We start from the raw sequence: 20,425 nt of genomic DNA on the forward strand, positions 1-20,425 counted from the left end.
CATCGCTGCTTCTCAAGCAGTCTCTCTTTCTCTCTTACACGGATAGTCTCTTATATTAAATTCATTAACCTTTAACCTTCACAAAGTTTATCCTTAAAGAATAAATTTGTATCAGAAATTTTAAATGTTTAACTTTCCAATTAGAGCTATATAATCATCTCAAAATAAGTTATGCTATGATTTATTTTCTTCAAGTTACTTTAGTTAAATACCTTTTGTTATCCAGACCTCCTGTTTAAACTTCAACAGCTGTCCTTATTTTTAGACACCACCATGCCTTCAAATTCTCCACTGCCATATCTAATGACTTGCAGGATTAAACTCATGATATGGAAATATTAGTTCAATATCACAGTTTTACTGATTCAGTTAATGCATTTTTGTTCTGGTCTCCACAAAAGTTAATGACAATCACCTCATGGTCTCAGCTGGCTCTTGAATGACCTTTACCATCATAACTTTGACTCAGGGTCTTCCCTGGCATTCACAAACAGTGCGGTATTTGAGTGAGCGGTATGGAGGAGCCATTATTAGGGCAGGCCATGCTGTGTCCTGTCTGGACTCTCGGCCCCTACAACCACAGCGTCCCCCCTTACTGATGCTGCTGGCCTCACAGACATCGGTTCAACTCTCATACACACCTCACATAAAACACCTCCCTTCTTGGAAGTGCCCAATGGCGGTGACCCCCATGTCTTAGGTTGTCCCCCGCTGGCCAAAAGAGGATCTTACCCGTCTTAGGCGAATCACCCTCATTCACATTGGTCATCGCTTGAGATCTTTGACCCTTAAAATGGATCAGATGTTTTTCTGGAGCCTTTGGGGAAAGTGCATTCAAGAGTCACCAGAGCCATTTAGTCTGCTTACTATAAGTAGAACATGGAGACAGGTTAATCATAACACTTAATCACTGATACCAATTACATCTTCCAAACCGCAACATAGTGCGTAGATTATACTCAGTGAATTTAGCCATAACAACTGTCCATTCAATTTAATGTCCTGCATGTTGACTCTGTGAGCTGATCCATTGGTCCTGTGCATGGTGGTGGCTAAGATTAGACAAAGATGTCACTGGTCATGGAATAATTTATTTAAAAATTTTAATTCATTAAAATTCTGTATTTGAAAACATTTTAAACCTTTATTATTGCCCTCCTAATGGCACTTTCACTCTTTTTAACAAATCACTGTCTCTATGATTTTCAACTGATGCACTGTGCTTTTACTAGAAATATCTTATCACCTCTGACACAGGCTCAGATAACAGCTTTGAGCTGGTTTTGAATGAGAGAGAGACTCTGAGTTATTCAGGATGGTTCATTGTGCTTTCATAAACTTTATACTACTCACACTAGCTCAGCATAAGATCTGGCTAGAAATTAAAATTGTTTTCAAATAAGACATCAAACCTTTCCTTTAAACTCTATCCTTAGACAGAGATCACATTTTTCATTAATCATAAGTTTATATTTGTCTTTTTTTTTTTTTCTCCATACAATTAATTTAGAAACTACACATTTCTCAGATTAAGTCTCTGTTACTGTAGCAAGTTCGGCCATAGCACCAGAAATGGTGGGGCCAGATTCAGATAAGCGAATTGTTTTATTACAGCTCTGCACCAGCTTATCTTTTTGAAACCAAAACACCAGCATCTAGGTTTTTAACATATTAACTCCAATTTATCTTACAAACAGTGTTTTTACCAACATTCAGACAAATTAACATTATTAGAATTTTTCAAGAGTTAGAGGAACAGGAACCACCTTTTTCATAAATCTGTCATTTAAACCTCTATGTCACTATTTATACATTTTCTCGCCTCACATGTTTTTCGGTCATTGTCTTTAACTTTACCTCAAAATTTTAATTAATTTTCATAGATCTTTCCTTCAAAAATACTTAAGATGTTAAAATCATTAACATTATTATTTCTTATTTTCTTAGACAGAGTGTAAATCTTTGTTTCTTTTTACTTTGTTCTATCTACAAAATTTAATCTGATGGGCTGATTTGCCACCATTTCTACACCTTATGGGTGGGTGGTTACAGTTACATACAAAATGGCCCTGCTGACCACAATTAAAACACTCTGTCATTTAGCAACTGGCATGTTTCAGTCTAGTTCCCAGTCTGTAAGGCGGTGCCTAAAGCGGCACTCGCTCGGACAGTCAGAGAAGAGAAGAGCGCGCGAGAGGGGAGGGGGCAGATAAGACTGGCTGCTCACACATCTTGGTGTTTTCGCTTTTTCAAAAACAATCTCAAGCCCTTTTTCAGACTACAACTCAATTCCAGTAATTTCAGACAATTTATTACGTTTGGCAATTAGACTATACCATCCCTCAGTAATCTTCTGGGATTTTTCGTTCAGGGGTTAAACCCCACCCATTCTACAAATTCATTAATACTCTTTGTTTGTAGCCAGTCAAGTTACTGTTTAACTTTTCAGTCTGAATTAAAACCTTGCTGCCATGTTTTAATTTTTATATAAATATGTTCTGCAAATTTCTTTTAAGTGAGGGCTTCAGAGCAAAGCTAGTTACAGCGTTTGCTCTCTTTCATTTCAATATATATTATCAAGACTGTTCAAGTTACTGATCATGTCACAATTTATCAGCCATATTTTAGTCAAAGTTCATACTCACCGAAACAGCAAGAGATGGAGGCAGCGATCTTTACCCAACACAGCTGTGGCTTCTGCGTGATGAAACTGCAAAGGACACTTGTACGAAAACGTCACACATACTGGTCCGTGCCAATTTGGGTCACAATTTTTATTTTACTCGGGATCGTTCCAGATGCATCCCTGGCAAACAACTCCTGAATCTATTTTTATTTTGTTTAACTAATAACTAATATTTTTTTTTTTTTTTTTTTTTTTTTTTTCCCTGACTGCCTGATTCTCTAATTTCTAAACTCTAAGTTCGGGGTACCCCTATCTGAGATGGAAGAGAGAGAGCAGGTTTGCGATGCCCCCTGGTCCGTGTGACCGTCTCTTAAGACTCTAACTCAGACAAACAGATCACAGACCAGAGAGACGTGCCCCTGTAGAGGTGGTGCTACACCAGTGGCCCCCAATGGGCTCTCCCCTGTATTAGACACGTGTCTTGCGCTGTCTGCTACGCGTTAGCCGTTGCCCGTAGTAACGTGGCGTGCTCTCAGCGACCTTCTTATACCCTTATGCTGTTCCCAAAAAACAAACACTTAGTATAATTAATCCCCATTCCTATCGAAATGAAGCTCTCTCGCTCCCCGTACCCAATCTCTTCCAGTCAGACAGCCCTAACCAAATAATTAAAGCTTTCTACTACCTTATTTGTTGTTTTGCCAGGGGTGTCACCAAGGAATGATTGCCCGCGCATCCTCCACCAAAACTGTTAGGGGTTAACAGCTTATGACCCAGGACCAGTAGTGAAGAAATGAAGACAGAGTCAGGATTCCAATTAAATAAAAGAAAAATTTACTTAAGAATAGTTTGCAGTTTCAAAAGCAGAAGCCAGCTTCAAGTCTCACAAGGAGTTCGTAGGCCGCGCTCCCTCTCTCACCGTCTCGTTGCCTCGCCCCCTCGTACATACCATTGTCCCAACAGTTATACCGTTTTCAAGGTCTTATCCACGTCATTACTGCGATGTGGATGGTTCTGATTGGCTCAGAGACAATGCACAGTCATGGTAAATTTCCACTCATGTCAGTTAATCTGATGCACGTTTCCACTGACGTGTCACTTGTTGATGCTTTCACCCAGAATTAGGCCCGTAGTGACCTTCCAGATCTGGAGCAGGCGCCAGCTTGCCCAGAACAACAAGTCCACCCATCTCTTAGGGTGCCCATTTGAACACCATTCTGATCTGTAGCATAGAATATTGTGCACATACACAGATACACAGTCTCTCCAAGGTTGGAGCTGATTAAGCTCCAGTTCTAACCAGTTCTTACCAAAACATACTGATAACATGTGCTTTCTTTTAGTGAGAGGGACACACAATATAGTACAGGCAATATTCATCTTGAGTCTTTAGTGTTTCAGTAAAAGGAAATATAAAAGGAATAAAACATAATAAATTAAATGAAAGACAAATCCATATTTCATATCTGGAAGCCGGGCTAAGTGAGCAAACCCTGTTGCTGCACTCCTGACATGTTAGGGGTGTGTGATACCTCCAAAATCCAAACACATGACCTTGTTGCCAGTGTTTAGTGACACATCACACATCTCTAGGCCAGACCCTCAGTCACTCCTCAGAGACCAAATACACACTTTAGAAAACAAGAAACTAAAACTAAATCATAACTGGATAGAATCATTATAATAATACAGGATAAATATTGATTAAAGTTTTGATTATAAAGTTAATTAGGATATAAATATATACAGGTATATTGAAGCGGCAGGGGATTTCAGAATCCCCCCCTTCACCACCTCATTATCATCACGCCACCGGCCTCGCCCCATTCTCATAGTCCCTCGGCCTAGCTGCTTGCCATAGTGAAATTCCGTCACTACTAAATATGCCATGGTCAACTGTTAGTGGTATTATAACAAAGTGGAAGCAGTTATGAATAACAGCAATTCAGCCATGAAGTGATAGGCCATGTAAAATCACAGAGCGTAGTTAGTGCATGCGTAGTTGCACAGTGCACAGAAGTCACCAACTTTCTATGGAGTCAATAGTTACAGACCATTGAACATTGCTGGGCAGCTGCATCCAACCCTTACATCACCAAGTGCAATGCAAAGTGTTGGATGCAGTGGTGTAAAGCACGCCACCACTGGATTCTACAGCAGTGGAGACGTGTTTTCTGGAGTGGCAAATCACGCTTCTCCGTCTGGCAATCCGATGGATGATTCTGGGTTTGGTGATTGACAGGAGAACGGTACATGTCTGTCTGCTTTGTGTCAAGTGTAAAGTTTGATGGAGGGGGGGTTATAGTGTGGGGTTGTTTTTCATGGGTTGGGCTTTGACCCTTAGTTCCAGTTGAAGAAACTCTTAATGCTTCAGCATATCAAGACAAATTTGAACATTTCATGCTCCCAACTTTGTGGGAACTCTTCCAACATGACTACGCAGTACGCACCAGTGCGCAAAAACAAGGTCCATAAAGACATGGATGAGCAAGTTTGGTGTGGAGAAACTTGATTGGCCTGAACCGAGTCCTGACCTCAACCCGATAGAACACCTGAATTAGACACCTGGATGAATTAGAGCGGAGACTGCGAGGCAGGCCTTATCTTCCAACATCAGTGCCTGACCTCACAAAGGGAATACTAGAGGAATGGTCAAAAATTCCTATAAACACACTCCTAAACCTTGTGGAAAGCCTTCCCAGATGAGTTGAAGCTGTTATAGCTGCAAAGGGTGGGCAAACTGCATATTAAAACCCTACAGATTAGGAATGGGATGTCATTAAAGTTCATGTAAAGGCAGGCATCCCAAAACTTTTGGCAATATAGTGTACATCTGAGGCAGCATAATGGTTTAATAATCTACAGCAAAATAGAGAGATCTAAGCAAATATTTAATTACTTAACTATTAATGTCTTGCTAGAAATTCCATCTAAAGTGGAAAACAGTGGTCAAAAATATACATTTGCACATACTGACCATGAAACAACTTTAAGGTGCAATGTATATTTTTAAGTTCAACAGTCGTGAATGGAACGCATAGGATTGTGGATTCACTGGTTTCGCCTTTCTACTGCCTAACTTACTTACCTTCCTACTGCCTAACACTACCTTTCCTTGGAATGCATCCTCCGAAGGCAACATTTTTCATCTCTCAAAAATAGCTTGAAGGTGTGTTCATGCCATGTCGTAATTACTAACGATTCTGAACTGTGTAAACTCGTAATTTTCGGAAAGATTCATGTGACCCGCTGCAGATTCAAGCTGTGTTCGACGAGAAGCAGCGCCAGACCTATTAGTGTATGGCATCAAAGTACCACGAGAGCGCTTTGAAAACATACAGAGCTTTATTTATGGCGTAATTAATCAAGTGACCTTGACTCACTGGGGCCCAGGTCAGGAAGCAGACAAACTGGCTAAACCAACCGTCTGCTAGCTGTCTCACATCACCAAAGTCAGGTAAATCCCAGCACATAGAGACTCTTTCACCTAGATACATAGAGACTGTCATCAAAACCATTCAACAGTAAAAATTTAATTGATGTCCAACAAATAAACAACAGATATAATGCGGATGAACAATTGATAAAGCTTGGGTTGCTGAATATTCAGTCCCTTTCTCCAAAAACGCTTATTGTTAATGATATGATTATAGATCATAACTTAGATGTGCAGTGTTTGACAGAAACCTGGCTAAAACCTGACGATTACATTACTTTAAAAGAGTGCACCCCACAAGATTATTGTTATAAACACGAACCGCATCTGAAAGGTAAAGGGAGAGGTGTTGCTGTAATTTATAATAATATCTTCAGTATTACTCAGAAGTCTAGTTTCAAATATAATTCCTTTGAAGTTTTGGTGCTTTATGTAACGCTGTGTAGTGTAAATGATAAATCCCGTTTGACATTTGTGTTGGCTACTGTATACAGGCCACCAGGGCACAATACAGACTTCATCAAAGAATTTGCTGGTTTTGTATCAGAGTTAGCATTAGTTGTAGATAAAGTACATCTTTATCTGTTGGTGATTTTAATATCTATGTCGACAATGAAAAAGACGCATTGGGATTGGCATTTAGAGACATTCTAAACTCTATTGGAGTTAGACAACACGTTTCGGGACCCACTCATCGCCTTAATCATACTTTTTAGATCTAATAATGTCACATGGAATAAATGTTGATACTGTTAAGTATCAACAGATCATTCTCAGATCATTACCTAATATCATGTATACTTAATTTACCTAAGGCTGCAAAGCCATCCCCTCGCTTCAAATATGGCAGGACGATAACCGCAGCGACTAAAGATTGTTTGTACATAATCTTCCTCATCAGTTCCATCTCCTCAGCATTACAGATAGCCAAGAGGAACTTGATGCTGCAACAGAAACTATTGACTCTCTCTTTACTAGCACTTTAGACATAGTTGCTCCCCGGCACTTAAAGAAGATTAAAGCAAATAATCCAACGCCGTGGTACAACGAAGAAAATGGAAGAAAACAAAACTGGAGGTTTTTCACAATTTGTGGAAAGAGAGCATGATGGCATATAGAAAGGCCATAAAAACTGCTAGATCTGCTTATTTCTCAATTCTTTTAGAAGAAAACACACAACCCTAGGTATTTATTCGGCTAAAATAGTGGCTAAATTAACAAAAAATAAAGCTTCGACTGCTGACATTTGTAAACAACACAGCAGTAATGACTTTATGAACTTCTTTACTAGTAAGATTGATAATATTAGGAATAAAATTATAACCATGCAGCCGTCTACTACAGTATCACTTCAGACAGAGCATTGTAGCTTCACTAAAGAAAAATTACACTCATTCACTACTATAGGAGGAGAAGATTTGGCTAAACTTGTTAAATCATCAAAATCAACAACATGTAGGCTTGACCCTATACCGACTAGGCTACTAAAAGAGATGCTTCCAGAGGTCATAGATCCTCTTCTAAATATCATTCATTCATCCTTGACATTAGAATATGTACCGAAAACTTTTAAGTTGGCTATAATTAAACCACTTATTAAAAAAACGCAACTTGATCCTAAAGAATTAGTCAATTACAGGCCAATCTCGAATCTACCGTTTCTATCAAAAATACTAGAAAAGGCTGTGTCTTCACAATTATGTTCCTTTTTAGAAAGAAATGGTATATGTGAGGATTTCCAGTCAGGATTTAGACCGCATCATAGTCTGAGACTACTGTCATCAGAGTTACTAATGATTTACTCTTATCATCTGATCGTGGTTGTATCTCTCTATTAGTGTTACTTGATCTTAGCGCTGCATTTGATACTATCGATCACAATATTCTTCTGAATAGAATCGAAAATTATGTTGGCGTTAGTGGAACTGCTTTGGCATGGTTTAAATCGTACTTATCTGACCGTTATCAGTTTGTAGCAGTAAATGAAGAGATGTCGCACCGATCACAAGTTCAGTATGGGGTACCGAAGGCTCAGTGTTAGGACCGTTGCTTTTCACCCTGTATATGCTACCACTGGGAGATATCATTAGGAAACATGGCGTTAGTTTTCATTGTTATGCTGACGATACTCAGCTCTATAATTCCTCACACCCTGACGAAACCTACCAATTCACAAGATTAACGGAATGCATAGCTGATATAAAAATTGGATGAATAGTAATTTCCTGCAACTTAATTCTGATAAAACTGAATTTTTAATTATTGGACAGAAAAGCTCCACAAGTAGTAACCGAGAATACTGTCTAACACTTGATGACTGCTCTGTCAAGCCCTCGTCGTCAGTGAGGAACCTGGGTGTGCTCTTTGATACCAATCTTTCATTTGAAAGCCACGTTTCTAGCATCTGTAAAACTGCATTCTACCATCTTAAAAATATATCTAAATTATGGCACATGCTTTCAGTGGAAAATGCTGAACAGTACATGCTTTAATGAGCTCAAGGCTAGATTATTGTAATGCTCTACTGGGTGGTTGCCCTGCTCGCTTAATAAACAAACTCCAGCTAGTCCAAAATGCAGCAGCTAGAGTTCTTACTAGAACCAGGAAGTATGATCATATTAGTCCAGTTCTGTCAACACTGCACTGGCTCCCTATTAAACATCGCATACATTTTAAAATCTTGCTTATTACTTACAAAGCACTAAATAGTTTAGCTCCCCGGTACTTAAGCGAGCTCTTAACGCATTATACTCCATCACGTCTATTGCGGTCTCAAAACTCTGGCCAGTTGATAATACCTAGAATATCTAAATCAACTGCAGGCGGTCGATCCTTTTCCTATTTAGCACCTAAACTCTGGAACAGTCTTCCTAGCATCTAGACTAAAAACACATCTCTTTACTATGGCATACCATTTTTAACTTTCATTATTCAAATCAATTGACTGATTGTTAGGCTGCATTAACTAGGTCAGCCGGAACCGGGAACACTTCCCATAACACCTGATGTACTCGTTACATCATAAAAAGAGTGGCATCTACGCTAATGTTAGTCTCTCTGTTTATCCCGAGGTTTACCCGGATCGGATGGTGCATCATGCCCTTATGGAGTTTTGGTTCCTTGCCACTGTCGCCTTTGGCTTGGCTTGCTCAGTTGGGGACACTAAAATCATGATCAAAGTTATTCAACTAATTATACAAATAAAATTTATGAATTAGGTTTTAATTAATTCTATAAACTATAATACAGATCTGCCAACATTGTCGCTATATGATAAATTAAAATAAGCTGATAACATCACTGTTTTCTCCAGAACGACTGCACAGCCAAATCTAATTTTGTTGCAATACTGTCCTGTTTGACACTGTGACACTACAATCTTGATTGTAAAAGCGCTATATAAATAAAGTTGATTGATTTATTGACATGAAAGCCAAGTATGGTAACCCATACTCAGAATTTGTCCTCAGTATTTAACCCATCCACACACATTAGGAGCAGTGAGTAGGTAACACACACACACACACACTGCAAACTGTGGACTCACGCATAGAATTGAGCAGCCATTCACTGGAGCCCGGGAAGTATATGGGTATTAGGACCAATCCTGCATATTAGGGATAGGGGATAATGTAATGTTTACTTTTATTTAATTTCCCAGAGGTTGAGTTTATCACATTGTTATATGAAGGTCACATTAGAAGTAAACCTTTACTTCTGTTCATGTTAATTAAAGAGTAGAGCATGATGACACACAAGCAACAACTATATAGGTCAAGGGTTTGATTCCTAAGGAATGCATGAACTGATAAACAACCTTTAAAGGGATATTTCACCCAAAAATTAAATTTCTGTCATCATTTCACCCTCACATTCTTCAAACCCGTGTGCATTTCTTTCTTCTATGGATCACAAACAATATTTTGACAAATAAAAATCTATTTCACCCACCTGTATATGTAAACTGCTATGCAGGGAACAACCAATAGGTGGAGACAAATAATAGTTATGAGAAAGGATTGCTGACAAAATGCAAAATGTAGCTATAATCTATTTTAGTTTTATATGATTTTAAAAGGCAAAACAACTCGCTTTGTCTGAAGTACTTTGTGCTTTTTATTATAAAAAATGCGGTTATAAAAGGTTAATAAAACATCAAGTGTTGTACTCTCCCAGATTGTATAGGCTATAATCCTACATTGTCTCTTTTTCTATTGGTTGACAATAATCTCATTGAAGAGTTCCTGGAGCTCAATCTGGCCAGCGATGGGTCTGAAAAACAGCTCCATCACCACGCTACAGGCCTCCATCTGTAGAGTGCTAGCCATAAGCAGCATGTCCGTGAATGTATGCTGATCTCTGGGGTGATGATGAGAGTGAATATGCATGTGCAGAGCTCTCTGGGCCTCCTCCCGCAGTCCTGCTATCACTGCCCAACTCTTCAGGCCAGGAATATCTAAAAACAGAGGGAAGTCAGTGACATGACAGAACTCCAAAGAATATACAGAACATTCTGTGATCGTCACTTTCACATTTCAGACATTAAATGTAAAATAATGTCTGAATCCATGCAACATGTCACATTTATAGATTATATACACCTATGGAGTAACCACAGGTGTAGTTTGTCGCATTATGAACATGAACACTTTGAACACACACACAAACACAGTCACCTTGGAATAAGGTTCTCTTCTCATCAAATTAAAGTCAAATTTCAAATGTAGTTAATCACGTTTTCTTATTCTGTGACAGCTTATTTCCTGTGTTTAAAAAAAAAAAAAAACTTTCTAGAAACCATATCTACAAAGTCAAATTCTTGGTTCTAAAAGATTCTATTTGTGAGCCAATATTCCATTATATCATTCTCCTTCAAACTTAAAGGGGTGGTTGCATGAGATTTCACTTTTTAAACTTTAGTTAGTGTGTAATGTTGCTGCTTGAGCATGAACAGTATCTGCAAAGTTACAGCGCTGAAAGTTCAATGAAATTGTCTTTTAAAGTTATGGCAGCTTATTTCCTACAAAAACCGCCAGTTTGGACTAAAACGAGCTTCTTCCTGGTTTGGTGACATCATAAACCCTTGCTAGTCACCACAGATGTAACTTTTGCCCGTAATGGTAAGGGGCATGGCCTTTCCAGACAACCAGTGCTTGGCACTTCAGCCAATGAAAATAGATGAAACTACATTTGGCAATCTAACCAATCTAAGACCATTGCGTTTTTCGGAGGGAAGGGCTTCATAGAAGCAGGAAGCAAATGAGATGTTCAAAGAACAGTGGAGACAGCAGTGTGGAATAAAGGTCAAATATTAGAAAAATACGGCGATAAAAAAAAAAAAAAGTATTAAGACATGCTATACTGAGCCCCATAAACACAACCAAAAAAACGCAGAACCATCCCTTTAAAGCCTTCAAACTGTTACAACTACGTCAAACTTTCTGGCTAGGCTTTCTAAAGTCAACATAAAAGTTTGTCTACAAACTTTTTAATACCTACACTGTAAAAAAAATTGTCCGTTTTTGTAAACTTAACTTTTTTAAACTTAAAAAAAGTTTAAGTTTACTGGTTGCCTTAAAATTTTGAGTTTATTGAAATTAAAAATTTGAGTTGATACAATGAAGGGAATTTGTTTAATTAATAGATAGTCAAAATATTTTTGTATCTGAACCACATAAAAAATTTGATAAATCATGAAAATAGCACTATTTGGCATGTTTCACTGCGTCATCAGAAATAAAACACACACAATTACCCAATATGCATACAACATTTTTTAATAATATTTTAATAAAGGTTGTCGAATCTCAAAAAATTTTCATTGTATTAACTCAATTAATTTCAATGAACTAAAAATTTTAAGACAACCAGGTAACTTTTTTCCTAAATAATTTTTTACAGTGTACTGATCTAAAGAGAAAGCCATTTTACCTGTCTCACTTTCTGTGGAATAAAGTCCTGGTCAGATGTATTACAGTAGCTGCTTTTGGTCTACCAAAAGAAACTGTTTCTGCAATGTGTTAAATTGCCCACCGCATTCCTACCTAAAATAAAAATCTGCACGGGACAAAATATTTAGCACTGCCTTTTATGCTTAACTTGAACAAGAAAATAATGATGTGTCCTAAAATATTAAAGGGGTCATATAATGGTACATGCACTTTTACAAGCTGATTGTATGGAAATGTGTGTTGGCAGTGCCTGTACACAACCATCCTATAATGATAAAAATCCATTAAGTGTTTTTTTAAATCTCCTTATATGTTTTCTCCTGTCTCAAATCGAGCTGTTCAATGTGTGACGTCACACGATCGAACACCCCTCCCACGACTGTCGATTGACAAGCAGAGTTTCAGCTCAGACCCGCCCTGAGCGAGCTCGAGCTGTCGTCGTTACCATAGACATCATATGTTTCAAATCTATATGATGTCTATGGTCGGTACAGTCCGCCATATTGTATAAGTAGAGACGCTGGGCGATTGTAGTGTTCTGTTCTTGGGTGTAATAATGAACACAGCAGTCATTCTGATGTTCCTATATCCGAACATTTAATTCAGCTGCTCCTGAATAAAGATCTGTACCAGCTCTTCGGGTTTATGCTGCCCCTCCACAAGAAGTTAAAACGCTTCACGATGAAGTGCAGCTAAAGTTTACAGGGTAACGTTAAATTACGGCATGCTTTCTATGTATGATGTTCTCAATATTATTCATAATCCCACGTTTATAATGAACAATATGTTATGGTTATTGTGTTATTACAAACTGTGTACTCTGGTTTTAAAGTTAACATGGATGTGGTAACTTCACACTAAGCTTAATTATGTAGATATTTTATAACGATGTCTGTTACTGTCTAAAAATAAATCTTGTTGTAACAGTTATTACAATGCATAGATAACGTTATGCATCACTGACAAACCGACATTAACAGAAAAAAAGTTTTTATTGGCATTAGGTGTAACATCTGTCATGAACTAATGTATACATCAGTAAACACATAGCATTCGTGCAAACATAACCCTGCCCGTACAAAGACAGATCAAAGTGACATGACATTAACCAACCATTCAGAAACGTCTTGTTTAGGATTTAACCCTTAAATGCATACCTCGGGTTGTTAGCGACCCGAGACGTCATTCACTACCCTGCTCCTCATTATTTTTTTAAAAGTTAGACATCAACCTTCTTAGTATTCCTCAATATAACTGAATGCCTGTTTTTTCACTAGTTTTTGTCAAAAATGTATAGGGTCGCTAACGACCCGAGGTGTGTAGGATTGTACGTATATTTTTTTTGCACAATGATAAATTAATCTATAATGACGAAATAGGGTGCAGTTCACCTTTATTCCACAAGGTGGCAATGTCTGATACGCAATGATGAAGTGACGTTTCACTCATAGTTACCTCTGACAGAAAACAAAACAATAATAATTATAATCTGCAAAACTTGAAATGGCTCAGTGATTTACTGCAGAGAGCAAGTACTAAACACAATCATATATTAGTGTCAGTGTCTTTTGATGATGGATGTGCTCAAGAAGCTGTCAGTGATCAAACTATTGATTTTGAAGACGTTAAAAATGAGTTTGGAGAATATGCTCGAGATTGCGCATATGAGGCAGATGCTGAATGTACTGGTAAACGAGCTCTGAGGACAGATGATGATGGTATAAAACATCTGGTCAAACTGAATCCTTCCAAGCTCCAAAAGGTAACGAAATAGGCTTTATTTTATTCTTCTGTAACTGTACCTCTAACATCAGGAGTTTTATATTATCATGACAGGTAGAGGTCTATCCATGTTAAATATAAATCCAGGTCGCTAACGACCCGAATATGTAAGAATGTTTGGCGAAACAGTCATGTATTTAAGGGTTAAATGACAAATTTCGTTGGAGCTGTCATCTTGTCCCGGTCCGACTCCATTTCAAGTTGATAGAGTTGATCTTTTTTACGTCTATGATCTGTCTATGAACAGATCCACTGTTGCGACACGACTGAAGCTTGATATTGTGACGCTTCCCATTATTTTGTGCGTTCAAATCGGTTTAAATGCAGTGCTGACTTCCCGGAATATGGGCGCGTTAAAGTCGCTTGACGTCACCGTAGGAATAAAGTGGAGTGCGGCGCGACAGAAGTGTTGCACGGACAAGTGGATCTGCACCTAGACCGTGGAGATCCACTTTTGCGACACGAATGAAGCGTGATGTTGTGACACTTCCCGTCATTTGTGTGTTAAAATCGGCTCAGATGCAGCCCTGCCTTCCCGGAATGATGTGCAAGCGCATTAAAGTCGCTTGACGTCACCCATAGGAATAAAGTGGAGCGCGCCGCGACAGAAGTGTTGCATGGATAAGTGGATCTGCACCTAGAGACTCGTGTAGCAGACAACTGTATGCACTGGAATGGCTAGGTGAAAACAGAGCTGTTTTTGACCAGGTAAAATTAATGTTTTATTACAATACTAATGAGAATTTTTAATTGAAGTATATTACAAAGTTTTCATTTAGACACTAAAGAATCATATTAACTTAAAATGGCATTATATGACCCCTTTAAATAAATGTCAAGAAAGCACACTGTAAAAAATTATTTAAAAAATAAGTTACCTGGTTGCCTTCAAAATTTTAGTTAATACAATGTACAATTTTGAGAATCGACAACCTTTACTTAAATATTATTATAAGATTTTGTAAGCATATTGGGTAATTGTGTGTGTTTTATTTGTGATCACACAGTGAAACTGATTTATCGCATTTTTGATGTGGTTTAGATACAATAATATTTTGAGTTTCTAATTATTAAACCAATTTCCTTCATTGTATCAACTCATTTTTTTTATTTCAATAAATTCAAAATCTTAAGGCAACCAGGTTATTTACTTTTTTAAGTTAAATCAACAATATTTTGTTACAGTGCATTAGAGTTATCTTTCGCATGTCAAAACATTGTTACAACATTAACATAAGCTCTTGAAAATTACTGCTTCAGTTAATGTTTTGCAAGATTAAACCTTATAATTCCAAGCAGAAAGTGTTTTTTTATTTGTTTTTTTATTTTTTTATTAGAAGGTCATATCTGCAATTGACCTGTTCCTAAAATCCCCATTTACACATTTGAGAGGATCTTGATATTATACATTTAGGGTCTCTGTCAATGTCATGTGTGACTTGTTTCCCATATCATTTTTGCTATATTGAATGCTAAAACTTTGAAGCTCAAAATCTCAAAACTGCTCAGAATGCAGAGAGAAGCCTATGTCATGGTTACACCTACACACACACACACACACACACACACACACACAGGTCAATGCATGTTCAAGCGGGCTTTATGCAACTTTTTTTTTTTAAACATCAAAGTATTATTAATGCAGGAGTGCAAAAAATCCATCTGTCTAACCATGACTTTGCTTTGATGATGATAATTTTATAATTTACTTTTTTCATTTTTAATGGCAGGACGAGAGAGATTGCCTACATATGCACGTGCATGTCACGTCAGACCCGTTCACAGAAAAAGTAGTTTTAGCTAGTTGTGGGTAGATGAAAAGTTTGTTGAAAACTGAAACTTTGTTGAGAAAATTGTTTGGTTGTAATGACAAAAAATATATATATATTTATTTGTCCATCCGCTGCATGTGATGTACGCCTCGGCTCGAAGTTAGAACCACCTGCAAGATGAATGCAGTTTATTTTATTAAAGGGATAGTTCACCCTATAATGAAGGTTCTATCATTTTTTACTCTCCCTCGACTTGTTCCAAACCTATGTGAGTTGCTTTCTTCTGCTGAACACAAAATAATATATTTTGAAGAATGTAACCAAACAGTTGCTGGTCCCCTTTTGTCTTCCATATTATGGGGGGGAAATTATATGGAATTCAATGGGACCATTAACTGTTAGGTTACTGACATTCTTTAAAATATATTATTCTTATTTTTGTGAGAAAGCAACTCACATAGGTTTGGACCATGTTGAGGGAGAGTAAACAATGACAGAACTTTCATTTTAGGGTCCCTTTAACCGCATCAGGGCCAAGTGTTACGGTGCAGCTCTAAATGACAGAGTGCATATCATCTGAACCTTCACCTGAACAGGAAAAAACATCATGTCTGCAGACAAAAGGGTTAAAATAACTTTTTTTTTAAATTTACTTTTATTGACTAACATTAACAGAGATTAATTGTTTTAATAAATACATTCCTCATTGTTAGTTCATGTTTGCTAATGCATTTATGTCCTACATTTGTTAATATTTGTAATGATGACGTTGTAATTTTGTGCAGTTAAAATAGTACTTTACATGTGCTTTAAATAAATTCAAACACATCAAAATAATACTTTTTAAAGCCTGACTAAAGTTTATTAAAACATAATGATTTAAAATGTAGCCTTAAATAAAAAAAAATAAAAAAAATTGACATTATTACAAAATGCTACTTTTTAAAAGTAATGAAATATTCTTCAGGCCCTTCATAGATATGACTAGCCTGACAAGCCAGGCCCACATCAAGATGTTTGGTCTGGAAACTCACCATAGACAGGGCTCAATCCGAGGGGCGGGATAAACGGTTGTCTTTCAAACTCCGTCTGCACGCGATAGGATAGCGCTACAACCAACCAGAGCAACGAAGGTGAAACAGAGCTAGTTAAAAGATTAAACATTCGCCGTATCCGGTCGGCAAAACTCCGAACACATCTTCCCTTTTAAAGAATGACTTCAGTACCGTTCTTTGTTCTTTTCTCAGAGAAAAGCTTAACTCCAAGTCTTCCAGAGTCGTGGTCAAAGCCGGCTTCTGTGTTTACTAGAAGCACACAAACGCAACTCGGCCGTCATTATGTTAAGCCCCGCCCACTGACTCTATTCACGATGTGATTGGCCCGTACAGAGTACAGCTCAGAAGTGTATTGAGAGTTGCTAGACGACACTCGCAGCAGATTAGATTTGCTGCCGCTTGGGTGCGTCTAGATATCTAGGCTAAGATATGACACATTTAAATTCTGTCCACTTATTTAAACATATCTAATTGTGTCTCAACTCAATTTAATTGTGTTTAATCAACCTAATATATTTAAAACGGAAGTTTACTTAATTCATTTGTGTTAAAACTACATTAAATATTTGTGTTGACATAACTAACTGGGCAGTGGATCTGTAGTTCCCAGCATGCTTTGCAAGGGACTGCGTTAGGAAAGTAAATATAGGGATTAAATGGTTATTTTAGGTGGGTTTCTGTAAAGGGAAAGATGTTGTTAGTTTATGTTAGTGTTTAATGTTCAGTTATATTGGACATTGAGGAGTTTCTGTAATTTTGTAGTTATCATGCAGAAGAGTGGGGCCTGAGTTTAGGCTGTGGGCACTTATACAGATATTCATTGGATGGAATGCTGATCTCAATAATAAAAAAAAAATATTAATCAAAAAAATTATTAACAAGAGTTTGTCCAATGAGTTATTTTTGTATTTAATTTCTAAAAATATGCTTGTTGTTATTTAAAAGTTTTAAAGGTACATTAAATTGATAACTGTGTTCACCTTACATAATAAACTTTTATAAATGTCATGTAATGTACACTCTAAAAAATGCTGGGTTGTTGTAACCCAATGTTGGGTCAAATATGGACTAACCCAGCAATTGGGTTGTTTTAAAGCTGCAGTTGGGTTAAATATTTGCTTAAAACAACCCAATCGCTGGGTTAAAACAACACAATTGCTGGGTTAGTCCATATTTGACCCAGCATGGGGTTGTTTTTTACCCACATTTTTTAGAGTGTAGCAAAGGATTCTTTAAATAACCAAAGTCTAAAAATGCTGAGTTGTTCCACCTCAAATTAGGATCAAATATAGAAAAACCCAGCAGTTGGGTTAAAATTTAAACTAAAAAATGTAACCCAACATATATTTGACCCAAAATTGGGTTAAACTCAACATTTTTTTAGAGTGTAATAGTTGTTTATTAATATTCATATTACTAGAATATTGGCAGTTTATTGGGGCACATATTAATGCTTTATTATTCATGAACATTGTCTACACCCACAATTTAACAACGACATTACTAACTATTAATAAGCCCGTCAAAAGACAGAGTTAATAGTGAGATTTGGACCCTACACTCTAAAAAATTCTAAGTAAAAAACAACCCAGGTTGGGTCAAATATGGACTAACCCAGCGATTGGGTTGTTTTGAGCAAAAATTTAACCCAACCGCAGGATTAAAACAACCCAATCGCTGGGTTAAAACAACCCAATTGCTGGGTTAGTCCATATTTGACCCAACATTGGGTTAAAACAACCCAGCATTTTTTAGAGTGTATTAAGTAAACTTAAAGCACATATAAATATTATGTAACAGTGAAAAATTCAAAAGGTTTGTATTTACTCAAAGAAATTGTGTGAGCCTTACTTGAATTTCTTTTGTTCATATAACTAAATTGTTATTTGTAAAAATTGCTCAATAGTGCACGTATTCAATACAAATTAGAGCACTTCTTTCTTAGAAGCGATGGATGGCAAACCATGCTCTTGAATTCCTTTTTAAAAATCTCACCTTGATTGAACAGTACTGCGCCCTTGAGATACGCATACTCATTTAGACTCAGGTCCAGGCTCCGTACTTTGTTTAGGAACATCTTAAGTTTGTACACTTCTGCCAGGGTGGGCGGACAGCCATCTGATTTCTGCTGACCGTTCAACAGTATGCCTCTAAGGATGCTGGCAGCAGGGAAGTCCCACACCTCGAAAGTGATGTGCTCTTGCGCAAGTCCCAGGAGGAAAAGAGGCACCCAGCGGTTCTGGAGAAGGGCGAGCCGGTCGTCGAGCGGCAGGTTTTGGAAGGAAGGTAAGCTCTTCAAGAAGTGAATGGTTTTTATCAAGACGCCGAAGGCTGCGTGACAGGTGGTGTGTGGGTTTTTCAAGCACGCTATCCGCTCACAGTGACAGCTGTGTGTCTCAAAGTATGCAAAGTCACACTTACGGCTAAGGATGCTGAAGAGAATTCCACGGGGATGCTGTTTGTTAAAGATTTTTTTCATTTTGCTCTGATGTAGTGCCTAAATATAATGTGACACTGTTGTCATTGTGAAAGGTCCCGTTTTGCACTCCTGAATGACTCCAGTTTGAATCCCCAAAGGCTTATTTATAGCATGTGACTAATCTTCAGCCTTGACCTTTCTGACCCTTACACATCAGACAGACTTAACTTTTTACTTTAAAGGAAAAGGTCTGCTCCACGTGGAGACGGTAAGGTCCACGCTGTGGGAGCTGAACCATGCGGAAAGGGGTTAATGACATTTATCATGTTTAACTGTCATTAACTTAGCCTGTACCAAGTCACCAAGGACTAATATAGTCCTATTATCTTGACTTTGGGCTTGAGTTCGGGCCCGACGTTTAGTATGTCACTACATAAAAACTGATACTGTAATCATAACAGATAAAGTTGTTTGCTTTTCTTTTTCTTGGAGGTTTATGTTATAGTTGTGTTCATTATTCTTCAACATCTCTCTTGATTTTAAATGAAGGGACCTGTGGCTACATTCCTTCAAGAGTTATATATATCGGTTCGATTATACTGTGTTTGAAAAGTTGAAAATGATCAATAAACATAATTGTTATTTCAGTGTGTATTATACCCTTTGAAAGATAATAGACCCCATGATTTGTTATCTTAGTCACAGGTTGCACTCTTGGTCATTCACCTCACTTTATTATCATATTAATCAGCATTTGTGTTCAGAAGCAGACAAGCCAACTGAATAGATAAGTAACAACCTCAGATTTAAAATAAAATAAAGTTATGAAATATTCTTCAGGCCCTATGACTAGCCTGACAAGCCAGTTTCACTGATAAATAAAATAATTTTTAGAATTTGTACATTATTCATATTATTATGCTGTATATTATTCATGCATATATTGTTCATACATTACAGATGACAACACATCGTCATGACAATGTTATTAATTAGCCTAATACTTATACAAATATGGTAATTAATTTATACAAAATAAATTTAATTAATGATCTACGGACAATATTTATTAGTGAATATAGAAATGTTCTATTCTTTTTTTCCCTCTTTTTTTCGCAATTTAGGACATATTACATGACAGTACAGCTAATCCACAGGACAGTAGAGAAAAAAATATATAAAAATATTATAATTATTAATAATTCTAATAATAATCCTATGCCACAGGCTGTGGAATATCCATTGTTCAATATGAATTTTTTATTTTATAGTCTCTATTTAATTCAGTAAGGACCATGTGGAAAAATTCTTGCAGTCTTGAATGTCGTTTACTTACACGTCTATTATTATTTGCTCTAGCCATCGACCCAAGGAGGGTGCTGAC

The 20,425-nt window shown here is 37.2% G+C and overlaps 1 protein-coding gene across 1 annotated transcript; it reads right to left on the reverse strand.

The window, feature by feature from the left end:
• Window positions 1-10,273: 10,273 nt before the first annotated feature.
• On the reverse strand, window positions 10,274-19,101 carry nr0b2b (nuclear receptor subfamily 0, group B, member 2b). The gene is made up of 2 exons (XM_067425011.1): window positions 18,618-19,101; window positions 10,274-10,518 (listed from the first exon to the last, which is right to left on the reverse strand). The coding sequence occupies exons 1-2, from the start codon at window positions 19,099-19,101 to the stop codon at window positions 10,274-10,276; spliced, it is 729 nt and encodes a 242-aa protein (XP_067281112.1).
• Window positions 19,102-20,425: the final 1,324 nt, after the last annotated feature.

Source organism: Pseudorasbora parva, chromosome 19 (assembly GCF_024679245.1).
Source record: "Pseudorasbora parva isolate DD20220531a chromosome 19, ASM2467924v1, whole genome shotgun sequence".
Lineage (NCBI taxonomy): Eukaryota > Metazoa > Chordata > Actinopteri > Cypriniformes > Gobionidae > Pseudorasbora > Pseudorasbora parva.